The 24,810-nt window shown below is 36.9% G+C and overlaps 2 protein-coding genes across 4 annotated transcripts; one reads left to right on the plus strand and one right to left on the minus strand.

Annotated features, from left to right (window-relative positions):
- Positions 1–9,229: 9,229 nt before the first annotated feature.
- Positions 9,230–10,392, plus strand: LOC137711658 (uncharacterized). Its single transcript, XM_068450913.1, has one exon. It carries the CDS (start codon positions 9,417–9,419, stop codon positions 10,374–10,376), a length of 960 nt encoding a protein of 319 aa, XP_068307014.1. The 5' UTR covers positions 9,230–9,416; the 3' UTR covers positions 10,377–10,392.
- Positions 10,393–11,555: 1,163 nt separating this feature from the next.
- LOC137711659 (formin-like protein 20) lies at positions 11,556–21,025 on the minus strand. Of its 3 annotated transcripts, none has more exons than XM_068450914.1 (17): positions 20,502–21,025; positions 19,566–20,269; positions 19,264–19,485; positions 16,676–19,188; positions 16,387–16,513; positions 15,944–16,015; positions 15,673–15,771; positions 15,506–15,547; positions 14,687–14,767; positions 14,541–14,591; positions 14,376–14,457; positions 13,770–13,864; positions 13,520–13,591; positions 13,325–13,441; positions 13,134–13,202; positions 12,982–13,048; positions 11,556–12,810 (listed from the first exon to the last, which is right to left on the minus strand). In XM_068450914.1, the coding sequence occupies exons 1-17, from the start codon at positions 20,572–20,574 to the stop codon at positions 12,659–12,661; spliced, it is 4,638 nt and encodes a 1,545-aa protein (XP_068307015.1). In that variant the 5' UTR covers positions 20,575–21,025; the 3' UTR covers positions 11,556–12,658. The 3 variants fall into 3 exon arrangements, 2 of the variants coding, with proteins under 2 accessions (XP_068307015.1, XP_068307016.1); XM_068450915.1 differs by having other exon boundaries at positions 12,673–12,810; positions 12,982–13,043; XR_011065082.1 differs by lacking the exons at positions 11,556–12,810; positions 12,982–13,048; positions 13,134–13,202 and having other exon boundaries at positions 13,802–13,864.
- Positions 21,026–24,810: the final 3,785 nt, after the last annotated feature.

Below are 24,810 nucleotides of genomic sequence, written 5' to 3' on the forward strand. Positions count from 1 at the left end.
ACTGTTATATTGAAAGCACTACTGTTTATAATTGTTTTTCGATGGTAAAGGAGTTTTCAAGGTTTTTGTTGTTGTTGTTAAGTATATTCAAAGAATCAAAAGTACTTTTAAGTTTTCTTAAAGCCGTTCCAAAGGTCTTAATTAGTTAATTAGTTACGGTTCAAATGGCATTTGGGTAAATAATGTGGTAAAGATCCCTAGATCAAGGAGAAGAATCCAGAGTAGAGGATTCTATCTGATTTGTATTCACAAGTGATCATTTGTTCTAGCAGTATCCAGTTTTTCGTTTTGTTTGTGAATGTTTTAAGTTTAAATCTCATGATAGATCATTATTTAGTTGTTACACACTTAGAAAAGTAAGCAATAAACATTGAATTTGAGCAAGATTGGAAGCCTGTTGGTTCTTCTCAGGTATTCTGCATAATTTTAACAAAAAATCACTATAGAAACAAAACGAATCAAAACCAATATTGAACGCTTTGGTTCGGTTTGATTTAAGCCTTGTTAAATAATCTGAAAATCGCATACAGTTCGACTTTTTAATCTAAATGGTCTTTGAGATTGTTATAACTTATTACTTTGGTTACTAATAAAAATCGATAGAAGTGATCCCTGAGTTTGTCCATCGTAGCTCATTTTGTGAAAAATATGTCTATATTATTGTTATATTGTCACGTGAATGAGGAGATTGAGAAATTTTTTACGAAATGACTAAAATGATTTACGGTTGAAAAATTCAGAGACGACTTCTATCAACTTGCACTGTATTTTATTATGACACATATTGTCAGTGGTGGAGCCACTAAGGGATCAGAATGGTCCCTAGCCCATCTTGCCTTTTTTTCTTCTTACTACTATAATAGATGATGGTGCTGCATATATTAATCTAATTCCCTAAAATTCAAGTGTGTTCTAAATCCAAACATTTTTTCGTTCCAGGTCAGACCTCATTTTTCTCACCATCTCTCTTATTGAGGTGCATTCTTCATTTCCCCTCCTTATTCTATCAACTTTTCTTGGGCTTTAAATTATATTTTAAAATTTATTGCTTATTCTTTACCTCATATTCAGGTTTCTGGGTTTATACACTGTTTTTAATTCTCTCTACCGAATTTAGGATCTTTCGATTTTTATGCAATTACTCCAATCTCTCATGTTTTGAGTTCAAATTATCTATGTATGTAGAGACCCTCCCACACATGAAATCTTGATTCCGTCACTACATTTTGTATCGGATACATTGAAATATTTCTCCTCTCTTAAGAGGATCACTCACGCGAGATGCCCATGTGAAAAAATAATAATAATAATAAATAAATCTGAAGTAGAAGAATTGGCAGATTGGATTAAGAGTGGAATTGATGATTCAAACTGCACCAAGTATTGTTGCAAGCATATTTATTGGTGACCCAAGTAGCGTTGCAAGCTCATTTATTAGTCCTTTGAAATTAAATTTAACCTCACCTAACGATCTGAAAATCAACCATCTCAGGATAACTTAATAGTTAAGAACGAATTTTAGGCCCGTATTTCACACGATACGTTTTGAGTTCTATTCCTAACGTTGGTGAATCACACGATGGTAGTTAGGAGGAGGCTGATATGCCCCTGTGAATCTTTTTAGCCTCAAAAATGATGAATTGCCGTGACAAATCCACTAGCTAGTCCCATTTTTTAAGAAATGATAATAAAAGAAAATTTCTGAAAATCGAATCCCATTGGACAACATTTTTTCACAAAGCCAAATCCACGTAAGGTGACAAGGGGGAGGCATACCAAGGCCGACCCTGAGAATTTGAGGGCCCTAGGCGAACCTTCAAATTGGGGCCCTAATATACTATGACCTCTGGTTCTTTATACATTGATATGTATAAAAGGAATTCATTAAATACATAAAAAATTCTATTTTCACGTCAAATATCATCAAAATTAATATCGAAACTCAAAAGAAGATAAATATACAAATTTTAAATGTCTCATGTTTTTAGATGCAAATGTAATAAATGTTTGCAATCAAAAGTCTAAGATTGAGAGTGAAGAACAATAAAACTTGATCGACGAGTATAATAACTTCAACAACGCCAATTGTTTCTCTTTGTTTTTTTTTTTTTTTTCCCTAAATCAACATCACACTAACGAATCGAATATTAAAATAATACATTGAATAAAAAATTATTGAAAACAACATATAAATTCATATTTTTTATTACCTTAAAGTACAATCTTCAAGACCATGTGATAGTTGATTTAAACATTCCATAGAAACGGAGAGTATGGAAAGTTGAAAGAAAAAAAATTGCAAGGGGACTTGAGTAAATTGGGAGTTAGACATATGGGTTGAAAGTAAATTTGAAAAACAAGAAAAAACTAGTAACTAAAAAGGTAGTTCCATGTTTCGAACTCAACGCCCAAAACAAAAAAAAAAAAAAAAAAAAAAAAAAGCCAAACATTTCGGCTACACCAACGAATAAATTATGATATTTTTTACTTTTTCTGTATTTATATGTTAATTGCAGGATATAAAAAAAAAAAAAAATTAAAGGCCCTTCCGAAGTAGGGACCTAGGCGGACGATTACTTAGGCTACCCTTAGGGCCGGCGCTGAGGCATACGCATGGATGCATGCATGCCATAAAGACACGTCCATCTCCTATGCAAATATAGAGTAGTTCGGGCCTAACCCAAAAGCTACCTGGGTATGTCATTATCAGCCCAATAATCAGTCAGAGGCCTTGAAATCATCTAAATTTGCTCATCAGGCTTTGGTCCGTGACTCACTAATATTCCTCTTGAGCCCACTTCTTTCATTCAGGCAAATAAATCTCCGAACGGCGTAGTGCCATGGCAGATGAATTTAACGCTCTTCTCTGAGTCGGCACGTGGACCCTTGTTCCCCGAACTCCCTCCCTGAATGTCTTGCCTAACAAATGGGTCTTTCGTATCAAATGAAATTAATTTCTGATGGTTCCCTTTAGCGTCACTGCGTCAGGCTCTAATTTGATGATTTTTTTTTTAGGATTTGAACTATATGAATTATTGTCATTTTGTTTAGAAGCTATTAGTAGATTAGTTTTTTTACTTTCTGCAGAATCAGTTTATTACTTTGTGCAGAATCAGAGATTTTGTTCTCCATATATCATCAAAATTTTCTGTCAACTGAAAAAGTAGTGAAAGCTTTACTCCCGCTAAAAAGTTGGAACATTTTCATCATATTTCAATTTGAAGAATCAGAAATTATTTGATTGGGAAAGAGAAAAAAGGACGTGAACAGGATTATTGTTACCATGGAGGTTTTAAAAGTTTATTTCTTCATGCACTTTGGTAATGACAGAGAAAAGATTAAGAATTCTCAAAGGAATAGTGCGAGGCTGAAATGTTTTTATGATTTTTTCGACTTCCGAAAAGATAAATTATCATAACGAAGCCAACAACTGGTTCCTTTTTGAAGAAGAAAAAGTCCGTTGATTTAATCCATTGACACTTAAGTTCCAACTAATCTAATCAGTTAGCTAGATTAGCATACCTAACCACCAAGATTATTTAGACACGTCAAATCCTCTTCAATTTTTTAAGGAAAAATTAACGAAAAGTCCTAAAAAAAACTTTAGTTTTAATGAAAATGACAAAATAAAGGTGTAAATGAATAGTACCAGAAGTAACTTTTCAAGGTAAAAATGTCATTTTCGTTAAAATTAAACAGCACATGAAGTGTTTCATTAAGATTCTCATTTTTTTAAGGTACTTTAAGATATTTGGCAAGGTGTGTGGATAGGTCTCAATGGATTTGGATCCCATCTAGATTCAAATTGTGGGAATCCTAGGGATCCTCACATTTTAGTCATTTATTGTACGTCGTGCGGTTATAAATCATTTGACTTTTTTTTTTTTTTTTTTAAATTTAAAACTAAACACAAATAGTACATGACGAAAACTGACCACACGATGTACGATGAATGATTAGGATGTGAGGATTCCTAGGATTACACAAAATGGATCCGAAGAGACTCCTCTTCCCGTCCCAATAATAACGAACCTAATAAAATAATTAAAAATAAAGGTGGTGCAGTTTCTAGGTGGGTAATGTAAAAACAAAAGACAATAGGAATAAGTCAAAATAATCTTCCTCCTGATCTGGGTTTAAAGGTCTTGAGGCATAAAGGTTAGAGGAGGGGATAAATTTAGTCTCACAATAAACTAGTAATAATATGATTCAAATTCGTTTTTGACGAGAATTAAACTTAAAACTTCTCTTACAAATGAAGATGAATGCACCTAGACTGTAGTACTAACTACTAAGTGGCTATATTTACACTTTTTAACAAACCCATTCAAATTTAGGAAAACTAATGAAAATGGTTTGAAAGTTTTGAGTTTTAATGATAAGGACAAAATAAAGGGTAAAGTGAATAGTACCATGAATGACTTTTTGGTGTAAAAATGTGATTTTTTTGTTAAAGTAAACAGTACCGTAGGCTTTTCGTTAAAACTCTATATTTTTGCCTTTTTTTTTCCTTGGTGCAATTTTCGTCATTTGATTATATATGTATATTTAGGGGCAGATTCACTTTGAGGCAAGGTGGGCAATTGACTCCCACCCAAGCTCATAAATCTTCTATGGAAGAGTTGGGTGCTGCTTTTTGAAAATCTGAGATGCCCTTGAAAGCTATCCTCCAATTGTTCGACAAATTGTCTCTATGGACATTGGGCAGGGTAGCTGCTAGCTTCACATCTTTGTATGCATTGCTATGTGCATCTTTCAATAGGCTCACTCGATATATATTGGTTCTCGCCATGCTCGGTTAAAAGCTGACATTAGTCGATATGCTTGTTCAAAAGTTGTTGGCATCTGTTGACAGGTGTGCAATATGACTTGGCAAATGACTTCAGGCCCATCAAGACATAATAAAAATGTCAATTTGAATGCTATTCCGTCCAACAAATTTTGCACGATATACGCACTATTCTTGCTGACCCCCCGATATTTTTTTCTAGATCCGCCACTGTTATTATTCATATAATCATTAGATGATGAAACTAATACATTCTATTATTGAAGAACCAAATATCAATAATAGGGCTGTCTTGCTGAATTACAATTTTGACAAAAAAAATACACAGATTACAACCATATGGGGTCTTTAATATTTCACAATAATAAAATGAAACAGGAATTGAACCAATAATTTGGTATATCCAACAGCTCCAGGCAAATAAAGTTCAGAATCAAAATCATTAAAAACAGTCACTTGGTGTGTATTCTTGATTAATGGAATAATTAGATAAAAGGACCAATTATGTGGTCATTTATTAGGTTTAATCTTTGAGATTTCGTTTCAGTATTGGTCCATTTATTTTGAATACAATTAAATAACTTTTCTATTTTATAGTGATGAGATCAGCCAATTTTTTAAAATGTATGTTTACAATTTTTACGGAGGAGACTCTCTTAAAATAGAACTATCTGCCACTTTATGTTTGGAACACAATGTTTTATAATATTGATACAGAAATTCGCGTTAAATTGTAAAATGGCAAAAACTCAATAAAAAATCTCACTTTGAAAGAGTCTCGTTAATATTTCTCTTTTTTTCGGAGTATCGTGTGTACCCTCTCCACAATAATGCACCCTTAATTTTAGGTATGTTTCCATATTACACCATTGACCGTTACTTTTATTTCTCTATTTGCTTTTGAGAAGGTATATGTATTGGTTTGTGTAGATTTATGAACCACATGGATAAATTCATAAACCAGCATAGGTTTGTTGACATTACAAAGTTACAAACAGTTGCGAAGTCATGAACCGCTAAAGGGAGGGGCGAAATTTAAAAAAGTCAAAAGGTCTCAATAAAATTTAGACAAGCAAATCATTTATTAAAGATATTAACCAAACTACTAACCGTTTTAAAAAATAAAAATAAAAAGTGGCAACATCCTCAACAACGTTGTTTTGGCCTGAGTTTAAAAAATAATAATTGACCGTGCGCAGAGTGCAATGCAGCATCGACAACAAGCTTGAGCTTCATTCAAGCATTTTTGTCAAACACCTTTCTTGCAAGTTCAGAAGAATGGATTCCTCACTTTTCATGTAGTTTCCAACGACTGGAGGGCGCGGCCACCCCTCCTTTCTCTTATGTGGCTTCACCATTTACGAACCTAGTTAACTAAAGATTCACCACCCTTCATCAGAGGTTCATTAACATCTTAAAGCCATATATTTGTGGTGAAGGTTCACCACCCTTCAAACCTGTGGTGAAGGTTCATTACCCTACAGACGGTCAAGGTTCAAGAAGGGAACCAATCTCCAACAAACGAATAATATACCAACGATGAAGATTATTAAGCTTGTGGGAGAAATGCATTAAAACTCGAAAGCCTACGTATACCGACGATGAAGATCAAAATCCTATATATTAAAAGGGATTTTACTACTGTGGACCAAAGGTCCATAGTCTAATTAAAAGTGCTTTTAGACAAAATTTTATTCGGTTCTAATTTTCAATAGCACTTAAAGTGCTTCTGCAAGCCTTATATAATTATGAAGATAAACCCAAATCCTATATAATTCTGAAGATAAACCCAAATATAATGGTATAAGAATTGAAATATTACTAGTTTTCGTATTTTCCACGATTAACTTGCATTTTTACCAAGGACATGATTTCAAAAGTATTTTCTCTAAAAGCGTTTTCCGTCGTTTAAAAACACTTACCAAATGAGTTATTAAATTAATTAAATTTGTTACTAATAGTCCTTTTAAGTATACAGCATATTTTGGTTTAAATATTTTTCAGTTGGAAGGTCACCATAAACACAGACACTTCACCTAAGCAACGACCACCTTTTATATTTCATTGAAACTAAATTAAAAATTGGAATATTGCCATATACAGAACTCTCTAAGCTTATCGAGTGAGCAGGCAAGTAAGCACCCAAGGCCCAACCAAGTCAAAAGTCTGCGCACAAACCGCATCATGAAGATGATAATCCCTCGTCATCTTTGTATTTATTGGACCATGGGATTAGGGTTCCTCACCTAAATATACCTAATCATATTGATTAACTTAAGCAGAATTTCACTAATATTATCTCCACAAAACTTTAGTAAAATTGTGCTTGAGTTAATCAAAGTACATATAATATTAGTGAAATTATGTTGATTAAGTACATATAATATTAGTGAAATTCTGCTGAGTTAATCAAAAGCGGGTGAAAAAACCATTCTACTCCTATCAACAAAACTAAAGATAAATAATTAAAATAAAGGTTATGAGCAACATAGTAAATTACACACAAAATAATTTTTTTTAATTTTTTTTTATCTCCCTCATAACCATGTAACAATATCAGTTGGCCCCATTTTTCTTTCACCTCCCTCTCCCTTTTACCTTTTTCTCCCAAATAAGAAAAGTTTTTAGCAATGAAATAGTTACTCAGAAATAATCGTTAAATATATGAACAACCTCTCCAATGACCGAAAATCGTTTGAAGGTCGTCACCAAAAAGTTTAGCGACTAACTATTTATATTTTTTCTCCTTTTGTAAACTTTATTTTCAAAATTTTAATAACCATGCATGTGTACAATTGCTATGTTCATTTAATTAATTAAATCTTAAATCAATCAATTTTTAAAAAGCCACTTGCTCTCACAGTAACACAAATTCTCCATTAAGATTAACAACATTTATTTCAAAAAGTCAAGTCAAGTTTATCAACAATATATTCATAACATATTTTATATATACAATTGAGAAGTTGAGTTATCGACAATATCAATAATATTTAGGACATATTAGGGAAAAATTTATTATGCTAATGTGGATGTAAACGTGCAGAAGAAAATTACAATTAATCATGACAAAATGGATGACGTGCAATTGTTCAGAAAGTCAAGAAGTGGAGGCATCCATCATCGTTGGATTTAATTAATACGAATATCGACGGTGAGGATTATGTTTCTATTATTATGACCTGTCATAAATAATTGTTGATAGAATAAGAAGATATCACATCTGAATCTAAACCAATTTGTATTTAATATTTTCGACATTTATTTTTCCCTTTTATTTCGTAAGTAGCTATTATTATAATTATCTTGCAAGCTAAGAATTATACTCTTCGCACGTGAAACATTACAAATAAGGAATGAAGGGCCTACTTTACACGTGGCGTGAATGGGATAACTATTATTTATTTATCTCAGAGTAACAGAGTTTGCTAATTATCAGATATATTGCTAATCAATTGAGGATCAGGAACCAATAAGCAATAATTATGAATTTGTTTGAAAGTGTTTTTAAAATTATCGAAAGTGAGTTTTTGATGAAATTGATTTTGAGTCTCAAAAACACTTCAAATGCTTTGTCAAGATCAACTTGAATTTTTATTAAGGATTGGTTTGAAAAACATTTTCACTAAAAGCGTTTTCAGTCATTTTAAAAGCATATCCAAACGAGTTTTATGCCTTTAATTTTTTACAAAATAATGCATGAGGTTTGAGATGACTATAAAGAATGCGGAATCGTTAATAGTATTTGGAAAGAATGCAGAATGATTTTTTCAAACTAATTAATAAACGTTTTTCCAAAAAAAAAAAATGTGGGATTGACATTTTCCCATGATTTATATCCAAGTCAACAACAATTCTTTGAAGTTAAGTCAAGGGTTGAAACCCCACAAGAAAATTAAAATTTTCAATGAGTAGTAATGAGGATTTATGAGACAGAAACTCAGAATAAAAAGAGGTAAATGAAGACATAGAAATACTTGAAAAGAGACTTTAAGAAAATACATGGAGTAGTTGGAGTTAACAAAAGACTTAGCACAAAACCCAGCACAGTGGTGTCCTAGGATTCATACAACCGATCCTACTTAGTGGAATAATGCTTTGTCAATGGTTGATTGTCTTAGTTGTAATGGAGTTAAAGAAAAAAAAAATAATGATATCATCATGAAACAAAAAAATAAGCAAAATATAAAAAGTGTAATTGAAGCAATCCAAAACAAAGGTTTGTTTCTACTCATATTTTTCACTCAAGAAATTGCCACAACAGCCACCCCTGGCCAACTACGTTGTTGGGAATTTGGAGATTACAAAGTCACCAAAAACAACTAACCCCAGAAGAGTCCAAATCAATTTCTTTGATGAAACCAATAGCTTTCCCAAACAACTCCAACTCTCCAAATTTGTTAGTTTTCAGTTGTTGGCCAGTCCTTCAATCCAAAACACCAACCTCCTAATCCTCTCCCCTAACCCACCAATTAAGAGAGAGAGAGACACACCATTAAAAAAATTTGGAAGAGAGGAGAAATAAACCTTTCTCTTCTAATACACACCCAAATTTGTGATTGACACACCCAATTTCATATCAATTTCCTCTCCCTTGGAGTGCAAGAAGGCTCAAAAAGTTCTTGCAATGGAAACAGCAGGCAAAATTCTCAGAAGATCAGTCCACATATTTCTTCTAAACTACCAATACTTCACCTCAACTGCTGCACTCATTGCCTTACCCTTCTCAGCCTCAGTTCTCGTCTCTCAAGCACTTCTTCCTTCAAGCTCCGCCCTCTTGGCCGCCGTCTATAACCGCCTCCACAGTCTTTTCGATGCGGCCGGCTTCCCTCCCTCCTTGGAATTCTTCACCATTCTCAACCACAAGCTCTCCCAAACCATCACCTCTTCAGTCTTCACATTCCCATTCTCCCTCACCTTCCTCCTCATAACCAAATCTTTTGTAATCCAAACTCTCAGCCGCCACCAGAAACTGAATTCCTCGTCGCACCCATCATTTCTTTCCACAATTTCTCTCTACACCCCACTCCTCCACACCCATGTTTACAACTCGTTTTTTATCCTCTCTGCCAATGCAACCGTCTTTTCTATCTTGTTCATCGCCTTCAATGTCCTCGAAGGATCCGGGTTCTCTTCTCCTAACATCCTCCTCTTCTTATCGGCATCTGGGGCAGTTTTGTACTCCATTGTTCTTGCCAATGCACTCATAATATGCAATCTTGCATTGGTTCTATCAGGTACACAAAAGAGTGGCGGCTACTTAGCAATTCTCAAGGCTTGTCTTTTGATCAGAGGAAGAACTTCAACTGCTCTCTCTCTTGCTCTGCCTGTCAGCTTAACCCTAGCTGCAGTTGAAGCATTGTTCCAATACCGCCTCGTACGAGCCTACCATTTCACAGGACAGCTCGGATCTTCCATGGCCATGGAGGGTGTTTTCATTGCTTATTTGTACTCAATTCTTGTTGTTCTTGATACAACTGTGAGCTTTTTGTTCTTGCAAAGCTGCAAGCCGAGTTCTCGAGGGATCGAATGCAGAGACGACGAAGAAAGTTGTGGAGATTTAAAGGCTGTCAAAGTGTTTCCATGAATTTTGGTTCAAGAAATTGAAGGGAACCCTTCGAAGTTCAAACCAATCCAGTTTTAGTTCATTCCTTTTTCTTTTTTTTTTTTTAGAGGAAAGAATATAAAAAAGGCATTGCCAAAAAAAAAAAAATTAGTTTGAATCTTCAATTCAAGGCATGATTTCTTTTGCTTGTAATCACTCACACCAGGCAACTTTCTTGACATAAAAAAAAGCGTCCTCTCTAAAGTAGGAGAATTGTATACACAACTTTGCTTATGATTATTATATTCCAATTTTATTTAGTTGCTTTGTTCCATTTTTATTTTATTTTATTTTTAAAAAGGGACTACCTGGTAGCTTTGTCACAACAGTTTATTTTTTCAGGGGCCGGCAAGACTCACAAAGGCATTTCAACCTCTCTTTTACCACCATCGTGTGAATTTCAACCTCTCTTTTACCACCATCGTGTGATTCACGAGCGTTAGATATCAAACCCAGAACATACCGTGTGGAATATAGACCTGAAATTCATTCCCAACCACTAGAATTTGGCAACTTTAGCAGTGTAGATGATACATTTTGGTCTCTTTGTTTCTTTTTCCATTTTTGATATTGAAGTTAGTTTTGTGTTGGTTTAGCATTAGGGGGATAATATTGGTCAAATTCCAATGAATTGTACCAGAGTGATTGAGCAATATAAAATTTACATCTTGCAGCGGTTTATAAACTCATGCATAAAATTTCAAAGATGTTCTATTGTGTACGCAAAGGATATTTTGAAACTCAGTCATCACATTTTTCACCCAAAAAAAAAAATGTAGCTCACGGTCTTTGATTGATTTTGCTAAAAACTGCAAAAATCATTCTAAAATATATTTTCGTGAAATTTTCACCACACCATACGGTTTTTTAAATTCATGCATGATATACAAGAGATATTTATGACATCACATGACGATGTTACGAACATTCAACAATTACACTTTTCACAAAAAATGTGAGCATTAGCTCACAAGTTTTAATTGATGGTCCAAATTTCATGTTTAATTGTGGGACTCATTTTATTAATTTGAAAAAGTTGCAGGTGACTCTGGAAATATACAAGGTTAGTTAATAATTGGGCTGTTATTTCCGTTGAATGCATGTTTTTTCCCACGTGGCATAGTAAATCTAACTTTGTTACTTATGATGAAGATGTTTGTACTGTGATTTGTCGTATTATTATAATCGTATTTTTGTTTTCTTCTGATCTTTTAAATTTGTATTCCTAAACAGGAAATTTCAGCCATCAATTCGTTTGATAGTTAAAACTCTTTGAGAAATTGATAGAGGATGCAAATCATAAATTTCTCTAAAAATATGGAAATTCTGAAATTTCATGAATTTAAGTATATACTTTTTGACTAACAACCATAAGGAAGAAACAGTCAGTTTCTTAAACCAACCTATATTTATTTTACAATTACAACAAGAACAAAGCCTTATCCCATTAAACGGGGTCGGCTGTATGAATCCTAAAACGCCACTGCGCTTGGTATTTATTTTACAATTACCCTAAAAATTTTAAAAATTCCCTGTCGTCGTCTAGTTTCTTTCTGAACCTGATTCCCTATACAACGCCTATCACGAAGGGGTCTCCTATCCAAAATTTCAATGTAACGAGGAACTAAATTTTATGTTACAGGAAAATGAATTGAATTCTAAACTACGGAGAGAGGGTTAGTGTGATTTACAGGAGTTCCACGGCACAGCAGGGATGTGGGATTTACAGATCCCAACGGCATCTTCCTTGGCGCTGTACATTTTATGCCAAACGAATGATGAAAGCTGAAACCTGATTGTGAACCGAGACTGAACTTTGCTCTCCCAAGGATGCCAGAGGGGGCCAGATCCGACATCATGGTGGCAGACGAAGCCAGATTGCCTTGGGAACCCTTGCTTCTAAATGAATGGTACACAACCGTAGAGTGAGAGCCAAGGTCCGGTCTCTTTGTATGATATCCCACATGACTGATCAGTTGGCCGTGATCGTCTGACTGAACATCTTGTCAAGCATGTATAGTTAAGATTCATGCATGGTTCAAAACTTCAAATGCTGCAGGACTCGAATAGTTGCCCTTTCCGCCCTCATCCAAATAATATCTCGAAGGGCTTTCCTTTGCACTAGTTCTGAGAAGGGGATTCCGACCAGGAGGTTAAAAGCATATGCTCCTTGCCACTAGTTAGCAACACTGCGACTGAACACTCTTCTGTATGGCAGGAGAGCTTGATTTCCCATGTAGCGATAGAATGACTATATCCTTCACCTATTTTGGTGCTTTTTTTGTGAGGTTAATGCCCTGGGCCTTTTCCATTTCAGCTTCTTTTTCGGCTTTCTTCTTCTCCAATTCGGCCTGTTTGATATTCTCTTCGTGTGCTTTCCGAAACAACTTAACAAAGTTCAAGAGAGTCACAGTAACTGCAGTCATCAAAACAGGGGTTTTAATACGGCTTAAGTCAGCTCCATTATTACCGCATGAAAATAGTGCATTTGTAGGCATTCAGAGAAGCCCTCAGCCCCCCCTTAAATAGCATAAAGGCCCCAAAAATCACAAAATTCAAAAACCCCCCAACCCCATCCGCAACTAACCTTGCTCAAATGGACAGCGGGCGGGATCCTCACCAAAATATAATGCAAGAGCATCTGCATTTCTACCCTGTCCACCAAAAGCAAATGACAAAATTGAGATCACAAAATACAAAATAAGACAGGCGACTAGGAGACGATAATTAGCAAATTACCACCACAGAATATAGGTTTGTCACAGATGCCACTTCGGTCTCAGCAACAGTAATGAACTCTTTCAATGTCTAGAAATTCAACAACCAAAACAAGTACGAAGAAATTGTTAGGGAACGGGAAAAAAACAGAAGAAGAAATGAAGGGCCTTTCAACAAAGCTTTATAAATTTTAAAAGAGAAAGACTACATACCTTACGGAAAACTTCTGACACAGGGCCATCATTTTCTGATGCCGTCAGCTCCTGCTTGAGCTTTTCTAATCCCTTGATTAAAGCTTGCATTTCTTCAGCTAAAGACTTCAATTGTATCTGCATGGAAACAAGATTTGTCACATTCAAAATCTAATTACAATGCTTAGAATTAGCACCAAGGAAACAAATGTTCACCTTTGTTGCAGGCTCCAGGCTGACAAGGTCCTGGTAAAAATCAAGAAGTCCTGGCGATTTAGAAGCAAGGATCTAAGACACAAGAAAGCCAAACGTGAGACTCAAAATATGATAGTAATCTTGTATCTCAAAACATTTGGCAACAAAAACATAAATTTTGCAAGCAGTCATCTCTTATTTGTCAGTTCTAGATCTCTTATTCCCCGCTTTGGTTATTCATTACATAACCAAAAATATTTAAGAAACGTACCTTACAAAGATAATGCATGAGTGTCATCTTACTAGTAGAGGCACGCGTATCATAGAGCTTCAGCAGACTGTCCAACTTGAACCCAACAGCAGCACCTGTACAAAAACATTTGACAATTCATATTATTTTGGAGGCTACCTAAAATAAAGCCAAGCGCAGATAGGAATTTAAAATGGAACACGAAATAGCTGGTTTCAAATATAAAAGTTGCTTCTGCCAGTAACTCTTGATTCTCCTGGATAAATTCCAAGGCCCAGATAAAAAGTCCAGGATCAATTCTAAGCTCCAGCATGTGAAGCACATGCCTCAGAATAAAGTGTCATAAAAATTAATTAAATCCTCCTCTTTGAACCCAACAGTGATCATAATTTCAAAACAGAAGCACAATTTTCCGAAAGGACTTGCCTATGGTTAAATCAAATTGAAAGCCATTTGGAGATATGAGGCAGTTGCTTTGCATTCATATAATTTATCTTAATACTTCCCACCTCCCACCTCCCAGTCTACAGTAATAGATTATCTAAAGTGCTTACTTTAAGCAACATGTAAAAGAACCTTCCTACATGCTCTAAGTCAACAAACATAACAAATTCCAATATAACTTACCCCTTGCAGTTCCTTGGTTCAAAGTGTTCCCCAAAAAAAGAATCTTCTTCATAATTTCCTTCAGCTTAGAAGAGTTCCGAACCTAATTTATCAGTAATAGAGTAGCTAAGTTAAAATCGGTATCTATATACTGCAGGAAGCAATTCATTGGTAGTGCTGACATACCTCCTCACATGCAGAGTTTACTGTGTTCAAACTTCTTTTAAATTCTGAGACCTGCAAAAAAGGTCAATAATTAGATAATGATGCAAAGAGACATACATTAGGTCCCATTTACTGCATTGGGAACAAAACAGCAGGTACTACCAAACCTGAGTGTTGAACTGAATCTTGAAAGAAAATACTCTCATCTTTGACTCCACCCGAGGCACTTTCATCAACTCCAAAAAAAACTGAAACATTACAAATATACAGAGAGTTTATAGATCTGACAATTAGTTATAGCTGTATAAGTATTTAAGGGACATTACAATCCAATATGCACTCAAAACATAATTGCTATTACTAAAATTTTCTGAGCAACATAAAACATTTTTAGGAAAACAATATTCAAAAACTCAAAAAACTACAATCACAAAAACTAATCTGAAATGACTCCGCCTGAATTAACATCACTTCATATAACATGCTCTGGTGCCTCACTAAATGTCTGGGTTTTTCCTATGTCTATTTAACACACCAATTAAACCAGTAGCAGTGCAATTTAGCATCTTAAACAAGGACAAGCGAAATATATCCCTTAGAATCTTTCATTTTTCAACAGTCTAGGGAAATCCTTTATTGATGTTTACCGATTATCAGCCCATCTTCAAGTCTTCCATTGCTGCCACATTTATACGTGTAGTAATATTCGAGGAATATTTGAAAATTAAACTGAATAAGTAGTGAATGGACTGATGTGTGTCTCCTTAATATTATGACTTCATAGAGCACAGTATAAGGGGCACAGTATAGAATTTAAATCATAATGGGAGATGCAAAATCCCTTGAAATGTGTAATATACAATTTTGGTTGGCCAGTCAACTTTCCAACGGAGAGATGCAAATATTAATACTACCATTGGAGATGCTCTTATAATAATTAATCTACTACGACAAATACTTCAAGAATATATTTGATCTGGTCATACCTGTTCACACCTCCCCAGGGCCTCCTTGTCACCAGTGTAGTTCTAAACAACAGAAATCACAAGCAAGAAAACATATGATTAATGAGGAGATGGAGCCATGTCAGGTTGTAAAAAGAGTAAAATAACCATCAAAATAGTAAAAATAAAATAAAGAATAAAGGCTACACCTTGAGAAGTTCCATCTCCTCTTTAGTAGGACAAAATTTAATTAAATTTTCCACCTGATCAACATCTAATACTGAGTCATCCATTTTTAAAACAGCAGCCTGAGAACGTGCATATAAATACATAATTAGCTAAGTATGAAAAGTGTTCATTTACAACATCAGCTTTAAATTATTCGGGAAGTAAAAAGCCAATTGAGAAGACTCATCAGATATGCAAATTATCTATATTCACAAATCATGAGTAAGAAGAAATTCAACTGTATCAGCTTACCATCATATCAGGAAGTGGCATCTTAACTTTTGTGAGCATAATTTCTGTGTTGTATGCCCTTCTCAGGTCAACCTACAATGTGGTACAAAGAGAATCACAGTAAGAAAGGAGAGAAGTAATAGCATCTGACATTATATGGAAAAAAGAGAAAAAAAAATATTCATCAAAATAAATCTCCGTGTTAACAAATATAGCCAGCATTGTACACACCCAACTTATCAATACAAGTGCAACTCTACAACAAAAACTCTAGAGACATGGAGAGATGGTTGACAGATAGTTACATTCTAACAGAAGAATCAAATCCCATAACTGGTAGGAAGACCCACAAAATATAAAAGAAGAATCACCTTTAACAAGCATAACTTTTTTGTTCAAAAAAATCAAGCATAACTTTTAGAAGATATGATTTTACAGTAAAATAACCAATTGCATAAAATTACCAGTTGAACTTTGTCAGGTTTAGAACCAGCAGGCTTGCGGCGCCCTCCTTTATCTCCTGAGTTTGCAGATTTTGGAACTGTAGCAGAGAAAAGGCTCTCTATCTCTGACACATCAAATTCCGGCGCACTAGATTAAAAGAGAAGCACATTAGTGATTTGAAATGAACAATCCTGAAATAAAATACATTTGTGTATGTTGAACATGTAAGATCCATCAAATCAACAAAAAAACTTTGTGGCAGAAAACAGCTACCAAGGCAATAATAAGTTGAAAAATAAGATGGAATACTTTTGAGTCTCTCCATGTCTTTGCAGTTCCTCCCACAGGCTTCCTTGCAACGCCCTTGTCACCTTGTTCCAATGTAGTGGTTTCAAGGAGGAGCGTCGAGGCGCTGTGGCAGGTATCCCACGTCCGCGCCCTCTGCCAGCAGCAGGTCCTCTGCCACCTAATGAGGGTGGTGGTGGAGGAGCACCACCAGGAAGTCCAGGTGGAGCAGGAGGCCCTGGACCACGACCTCCTGGAGGTGGTGGCGGAGGTGGTGCTCCAGGTAGTGAGGGAGCGCGGCCTCCACCGGGAGGTGGAGGAGGAGGTGGTGCACCATGCCCTGAAGGTGGTGGAGGGGGTGGAGGCGCTCCCCCACTCATTGGAGGGGGTGGCGGAGGTGGTGCACCACGTCCTGAAGGTGGTGGAGGTGGCCCCCCACGCATTGGAGGGGGCGGTGGAGGTGGGACCCCATACGTTGGAGGTGGCGGCGAAGGGGGGGCACCGTGCATTGGAGGTGGCGGTGGAGGTGGGGGCCCACGCATTGGAGGTGGTGGTGGAGGTGGAGCTCCGTGCATTGGAGGTGGTGGTGGTGGAGTAGGTGCTCCATGTACTGAAAATGGTGGTGGGGGTGGTGGAGGTGGAGTTCCACGTAAAGGTGGTGGAGGTGGAGCCCCTTGCATTGGAGGTGGTGGGGGTGGCGGTGGCGGTGGCGGTGGAGCTCCACGTAAAGAAGGTGGGGGTGGTGGTGGAGCTCCAACTAAAGGAGGTGGTGGCGGTGGATGTGGAGTTCCTTGCATTGGAGGCGGAGGCGATGGTGGGGGTTGTGGAGTAGATGAAATTCCCGGCAAAGGAGGCGGCGGTGGAGGAGGAGGTGGAGTACCACGAGTAGGTGGTGGCGGGGGAGTAGGTACTGCAACTCCAAGAGGTTTGGATAAACTTGCAGTAAGAGGAGGTGGAGGGGGAGGCGGCGGTGGTGAATTTTGAGAACCTGCCACAATAACATGAACAGCTGAAGAGTACCCAACCTTCCAAAGAGACGAAGAAGGCTGTGGAGGCATTATGGTGCCACTATTCTGCCCACCAGATTGCAGCGGAGGTGGAGGGAAAGGGGGAGGTGCAGGGACCAAAGCTATACCAGTATTCTGCGTGATAGATGACGAGGCATAAGGAGGTGGAGGTGGAGGTGGAGGTGGTGGCGGGGTAGAAGATGGAAACAAGCACGAGACTGAAGAGGGCTTTGAGAAGACAGAATTAGAACTTAGCAGAGGAGGCGGCGGCGATGGTGGAGGAGGAGGAGAAGGAGGTGCTGTTGCAGCTACTTGCGACAATGGTCTAGCTGGTGACAAAAGCTTTGGAGAACTGTACAATGAAGATATATGAGACATAGGTGGTGGAGGGGGAGGTGGAGGAGGAGGTGGAGGAGGAGGTGGAGGTGAAGGAGGAGGTGGAGGTGAAGGGGAAACTACTTGTGCATCAGTATGTTCCGTTGTAATAGAGGAAGTCTCTGTCTCTTGGATTGGTGGTAGCGTCGATGGCAGGCAGGATGTGGATGTCTCTGTTAGTGTCTCTGGTGCAGACTTTGAATGCTTCAAAGGGTCCACTTTACTATGTTTCAGTTCAGTTTCCATATCCTTTGAAACCGCAGTTCCAGAAGAAGCCTTCAGTTTAGCATTTGCATTTGTATCTTTTGAAGAAGCAGCACCGGCAAAACCAGCTGGTGCACTATTATATCTTGATGGTGGATAGGAAACGTGCATTGAATTAGTATAAGAGCCTTTGTTAGGGGGAATCCACCTAGACACCGCATTTGGTTTTGCTATTTTTGCCGAAGTGCCCTGAGTTTCTTGTTGTTTAGACTTCTGTTTTGCTGCCGTAGTTTCTACACCTACTTTGGCGTTAAATGAAGGCTGTCTCTTAAAGGCAGGTGGCTGCAATTTCTCAGCTTTTGGTCTAGAGACCTCAGCACTCAGTTTTGATTGTGCAACCTTGGTCTCTAATCTCTTCCGTGTAGCCAAGTCTTCTTCATTAGTTATATCTTCCATCTCTTCCAATTTCCGGCGCACCTCTTCTACCACTTCCTTAGTTCCAGTATGACTCCGCACATCAGCAGCAACTGGGATGGAATTTGACTTCATATCTCCATCATCCACAGCAATGTCTTTCACAGCATCGACATTGGAATCCACCTCATCGAGCTTGTACTTCACATCATCAACAGCAATGTCCTTCACCGCATCATTATTAGAATTTTCCATTCTGTCCTTTTTGTGCTTTCCATCGTCTGATGTACAGTCTACAAAAGCATGACGATCTAAATCCTCCTTCCAGACTGTTTGCTGATCTATATGTTTACGAGTATTGTCGTGAACCATGGAAGTGTCGAAATCCGCCTTCACTTCCTGTGAATCCAATGCATTGCTAAATATCTCTTCCACCTCAAAAAATTCCTCGGGTGAAGCACTCCCTGTCTCGTTTTCTTCACTTGCCACAACTGTGGTGATATTAGGCACAACAGCATCAGCGTCCAGAAAAAGTACCTGATACAGATTTGAGTATGCATTCAACTCCTATAGCTTCAGAAAAGGACATCCAGATAATAAACAATAACATACCTCTGCTCTAAAGTCCTTTGGAAATTGATCCTTGGCATCCCAAAGAATATCAATATCATCACGACCGAGCATCAATATATTTGACCGTACAAATGCTGTGTGGAACATAACCCTGAACATCATCTCCTCGCGAACAAAATCTTCATCCAGGTGGATGCATTCAAGAACCACATCCCCTCGAATACGGCAACGAATATCAATTTTCACCAGCACACACTCTGCCTGTGATTAGGATTCATAAGAATGCTTCAAAAATATTTCATCTTATACAATCAGATTTCGTTGCATGAAGTAGACATTACCTGTACATAGAGGTGGGTATTCTTTTCATTCCTTAAAGTTGAAAAGAGAAGCTTAGAGATCCTGTTAGCTGGTGTAGAAGGGTCTTGACCAAAAACACGTATGAAAGGCCTACAACCTTTTCCATCATCAAAAAGCGGAAGGTTTCGAAGTATCAGACAATCCAAAAGTAGAGGTGTATCTGATGGAGGCCATTCAGAACCCAAATTTCGTCGCGAAATGTACTGAAGATATCTCATCTGCGAAGGCTGTGGGTTTAAAGGAGACAAAAGATGGAGAAGTTCCCTAGGAGCCTGCTTGTAAACCATTTCAAGGGTCTTCTGCTCCCCATTGTATTGTTTACGGTACAACAGAAGACCCGCAAGCATAAATGCGAGAACAGGCCATCCTCCTCTTTCACAGTGCATCAGTAACACATTCTGTTGCCCCTCCAATGACAACCAACTTTCACTCGAACGAAGGAAGTGATGAATCATCTCTAGTGGCAACAAAGGACATCCCTCATATTGCCGAGGGTAATCCATTACTGTCATGTCATACTGCGAAAGCACATCGGAAATTTGGCTCCGCCTATCCCCTTCTCTGAAGTTAAACACCATGAAAGAAGCATCCGGGAAGTAGTCTTGCAGCTGTGCTACAATGCCACCCAAGTATACTTTGTACTCATCTTCTTCCAACACATCGGTCGAGAAGCAGCAGTCAAAAACTGCATAATTCGGAGCCAAAACAAGTTAAAATCAATCCACATTACACTAAAAGGTTCACAATTTTGAGCTAAAAGAATCCCCAAACATACAAAATGCACTAAAAAAACAAAATTCAATCGATTTCGAAGCAAATTCAATCGCATAGCAATTGAGCACCAAAAAACCTCAACAATTGAGCACCAAAAAACCAGAATTTCTCAAATTCTCAAGAAACAGGAAACGGCAACGTACCGTATACCCGCTCGGAGATCTCAAGAAGGCGGTCCGGCGGCTTCCGGTAAAAGAATCGTCTGAACAGCGCCATCAGATGGCGCTGTTTCTCCCCCGATCGGATCCAAAACGGTAATCCAAACCAGCTCCAATTAGATCACAATTCCGATCCCTAACAATATACGCAGCCAGATCTCGCCCTTACCCGATTCTTCAACGGTCCAAAACCCGACCCGAACGAGCCGAACCCTTCCGGCGAAACGAAAATCCCGAAAGAAATCGCCAATTGAGAAAAATCGAAAGGGGGAATTGAATTCCCGAGACGAAGTGAGGGAGTGGGGGTTTTGGGAATGGAAAAGCAAAGGGAATTGGAATTCGAGCGAATTCTAGAGAGAGAGAAGAGAGGGGAGAGAGAGAGAGAGAGAGCGAGAGAGAGAGAGAAGAGAAGTGGACTGAGAAGGAGAAAGCAGCTATTAGGACCCGACCCGACCCGTCTTCTTCTCCTCGTCTGCTTGGGGCACCTGTGCGTCTTCTGCAACTCTTCCTTTTTTTTTTCTTTTTAAAAAAAAAAAAAAATTTAATTCTCTTCTTTTTATGTTTTTCTGTTTTTCGGTTGGGCAGCGCGGGGAGGGATCGGGCGGGCAGCTGTCCGACGTGGCAAATACGATACTGGTAAATTAATCGATCAATGAATTAAATTCGTTATGAGTTAATTAAGACCACTGTAACTGCCTGAAAAGGAAAAAGATTACGTTTGTTTCTTTGGTCTTCAGGTAAAACATTTGAAATATCGATGTAAGTGTTATTCAGTACTACGATATGTGGTATTTATCTTCGTTTAAAAGTGAGAGATCTTATATTCGAATATCATACATGATGAATTCGATATCAAATTAGGCTGCTCATTGTGTGATTTAGTCGAATTCTCTCCTTAGTGTAAAAATATCGATGTATGTGAAAATATTAATACAGTGAAATTATCGATATACAAGTCACTTAGTATTTCGATCTAGTTGTATTCCTCTTTATTTGTAAGTAAGATGTCTTAGATTCAATTCTCACTTGAACCACATTATTGCTACTAGGTCCATCCCTCTCCCCTTACGATAGATAATATTGTTTGTTTAAAAAAAAAAAATTAACGATATACAAATTTATAAAATATTAATGGTTATATCAATATCCCTTGTCTTTGACGAAAGTTATGGAAAGTTGTAATAGAGTGGGTATATTAACTCATTCAGATTTAGTCAAGATTAGAGAAAAATTCTTTAAAAAAATCAAAAATAAAAAATTCGAAATCTGAAGTGGGTTTTAGAAAAATATTGATATTCATTGTTTTTTTTTATATATCGTCAATATAGGATGAAGTTTGCATTTCACTCATTTACATATCGATCCTTGTTTTTTAGATATTTCATGAAAAATATCAATACTTCCGTGGATATTTTATACACTGGTAAAACCGTAAAGGAAAATAGTGAAAATAAAAAGTTTTTTTTTTCCTCGTCAAACTTTGTTTTTCGTATTGGGAAGTGATATTCACACATTCATTTTACCTCCCATACACCCTGGTTATTTTTTTTGAAATTTATCTTTTTTTAATTCATTTGATATGATGGGCGAGAATTGAGAGAATTGTGTGAGAAGTAAAAATGTGTGTGGATGACACTACCCTTAATATTTAGTTAAACTTATGGTTTCAACACAAAAATGATTCATGTTTACTACATATTAAACTCATCATCTATATTTTCCGTTTCATGATTGATAAGCATTGAGCAAGTTTACTTTCTTTTAATCACAAAAGGTTAGCATGGTCAGAAACTTAAAAGTGCTGAATAGTAGCGACTCAAGTTCATTTGAAAACAATTTATAAAGGGTCATTCTCAAGATATTTTTACTTTGATCGTTGCACGAATCATAGATGTGTAATTTAAGTTTTGTCTAGCTTTTATTTTTATATATTTCAACTATATGCTGCTTCAAAATGCACAATAACAACAACGATTTATCATGAGATTTTTAAATTTCTAAATCAGACAAAATAATAAAATAAGTACTCGTTAATGAGTACCTAAGTAATATTCTCGATCTTAGGCTATATCAAAAGACACTTTATTTTGATTTGCTTTGATTTACAATCCAAGAATTCAAATTTGAAGTTCCAATGTTCATCTTTTGAGGATAGTGGGGCCAAGAAGTTATACAATCATATTGCATAACGTGCCAAAAAAAACGTCACGTCGTCGCGTGTTTACGTTTCCCGGAACGTCTTTCGCTCGTTACCGGCAACACGACAGCCTTTCAGCGCCGAGCGATGTCGTTAAGCAACTGGAACCACCACGTGATTGCTCTCACGTGTTGTCAAAGTATGGGCCGCCTAATTTGGTTGTCTTCAGGGTCAAGGTTTTGGGCCGTCGCTTTGCTTCGTACAGCAGGTCAGGTTTCTTAAGGCACCAATCACTGCCGCCCATTTACTTACTTTTCATCCGATTCATGCAATGGACGGTGACAATTTAATGTAGGGTGATGGGCAAGCAACCTTTGTTTTTTGTTTTATGTTTTATATATATTTTTTTAAACAATCAATTATATCTACACTAAGAGGAAGGAGTAGACTTAGTCTCATGATGGATTATCAATAATATAGTTCAAACTCGAATTTGACGAGAATCGAACCTAAGACCTTTCGCTTACAAGTGAAGATGAATACCACGAGACCGTAATACTAGGTGACAGCAGCCTTTGTCATATTCAAAAGAGTAATTTACAAAACAAAAAAAAGTTTAATTAAAATTGACAACAACAAAAAAGATTAATTAAAATCATTGACTAGCGGGTAAGTAGCCTAATCCAATTTACAGGTGCAGGATGAAGCAATTTTTCTCCAAAGACAAGATGAAGCTCGCACACCATTTTGTTTTGGGTAAAATAGAATTTAGGGGGAGATCTGTTACACTCACCACTAGCATTGAGGAATATCTGCAATCTTGAGTCGGAATGACTTACGCGTGACACTTAACTATCATATGTCACCGTTATGAATTTACGTAAAAATTTAAAGATTGCGCATCGACGATGACTGTTGGCAGCAGGACTCGAACGTTAGTGGAGCCGTCACTCATCATACGTGTTTTATACAACTGATGAGATAAAAAAAGCAAGCCAGCAAGCAAAGGAAACAAATTTCTCATAGCATGAAATGCATTATTGGATTGGTTTTAATTAAGGAAAATTAACAAAAAGTCCTCAAAAATTTTAGTTTTAATCAAAATGACAAAATAAAAGTGTAAGTAAATAATACCAAGAGTCATTTTTTAGACTAAAAATGTTCTTAACGTTAAAAATAAGCAGTATTATAAGTGTTTTATTAAGACTCCCTTTTAATTACCATACAATACCAATGAGGATCTTAAGTTGTTAATTACTTTGTTAATCTCCTTAATTATCCTTGTAACCAAAGGAACATGGTCATCTCAGAAATCGCAGAAATCAGAGGGACATGTTGGGGGTGAAAGAAGATAGGACCATAAGGTCAATGAGATCTAGATCCACGTGGCGTGCATGCCATGAGGTGATTCGTCACAAAGTCAACAACATGAACGGTGCGATTACCGTTATCATCTTAAAGCGGGACCCACGAAATGATTCCAGCCACTCCATGCATGACATGTGCAATCCCAGCATATTCTGAGAGAATATATATCAATTGGTGAGATGATCATGCAAGTGAGATCTCGCCTGCCACATGTGGACAGATTTTTCAGTGCACTATGTACACGGTCTGATACATTAAATATCATAGTATAAGTAGTTGTATATTTAAAATAAAATTTCAATAACTTCAAGGAAGCTTTCTCTCGTTACGAAGTTCGCTCCTATGAAAATTCATATCTTTTTGTTCCGATTTGGACCATATTTTTGAGATACTGAAAAATTTCTTCCGAAGATGATATTTGTGGAAAACTGAACTTCACCTTGCTTCACCATCATGTGTTTTACGAAGGTAATTATTATGGTAACAGTAACCCCAATTGCTTCAGTCTTCAGACAACTCTTTTGATTAAAATATGGGACCTCCTTTTTAATTAATTTGAATGGTACTGACAAGTGCTAGTTATTCGGTGGTTAACAATATTTGGAAATTCTCTAATGAGGATTGTTATGGTGGGAAAAGCATCATTTCCGAATCCCTTCCACCTAATCCTCCTAATTAAATAATTCAAGCTCTTGAAATTTGATCTAATGGGTAAAAACACGAGCCCACTTTAAAAGTTATAATAATTTTAACCGTTGGATCAAATTTCAAGAGCCTAAATTGTTTGAT

Source organism: Pyrus communis, chromosome 12 (assembly GCF_963583255.1).
Source record: "Pyrus communis chromosome 12, drPyrComm1.1, whole genome shotgun sequence".
Lineage (NCBI taxonomy): Eukaryota > Viridiplantae > Streptophyta > Magnoliopsida > Rosales > Rosaceae > Pyrus > Pyrus communis.

Bases quoted from the DNA above. Each gene is read 5' to 3' on its own strand.
- LOC137711658 (XM_068450913.1), top strand. From the start codon at position 9,417: ATGGAAACAGCAGGCAAAATTCTCAGAAGATCAGTCCACATATTTCTT.
- LOC137711659 (XM_068450914.1), bottom strand. From the start codon at position 20,574: ATGGCGCTGTTCAGACGATTCTTTTACCGGAAGCCGCCGGACCGCCTT. The intron at 14,592-14,686 runs GTTTGGTAGTAC...CCTTTTTTGCAG, and splicing joins AGATTCAGTTCAACACTCAG to GTCTCAGAATTTAAAAGAAG. The intron at 13,442-13,519 runs GTGAACATTTGT...GTTTCCATGCAG, and splicing joins GCCTGGAGCCTGCAACAAAG to ATACAATTGAAGTCTTTAGC.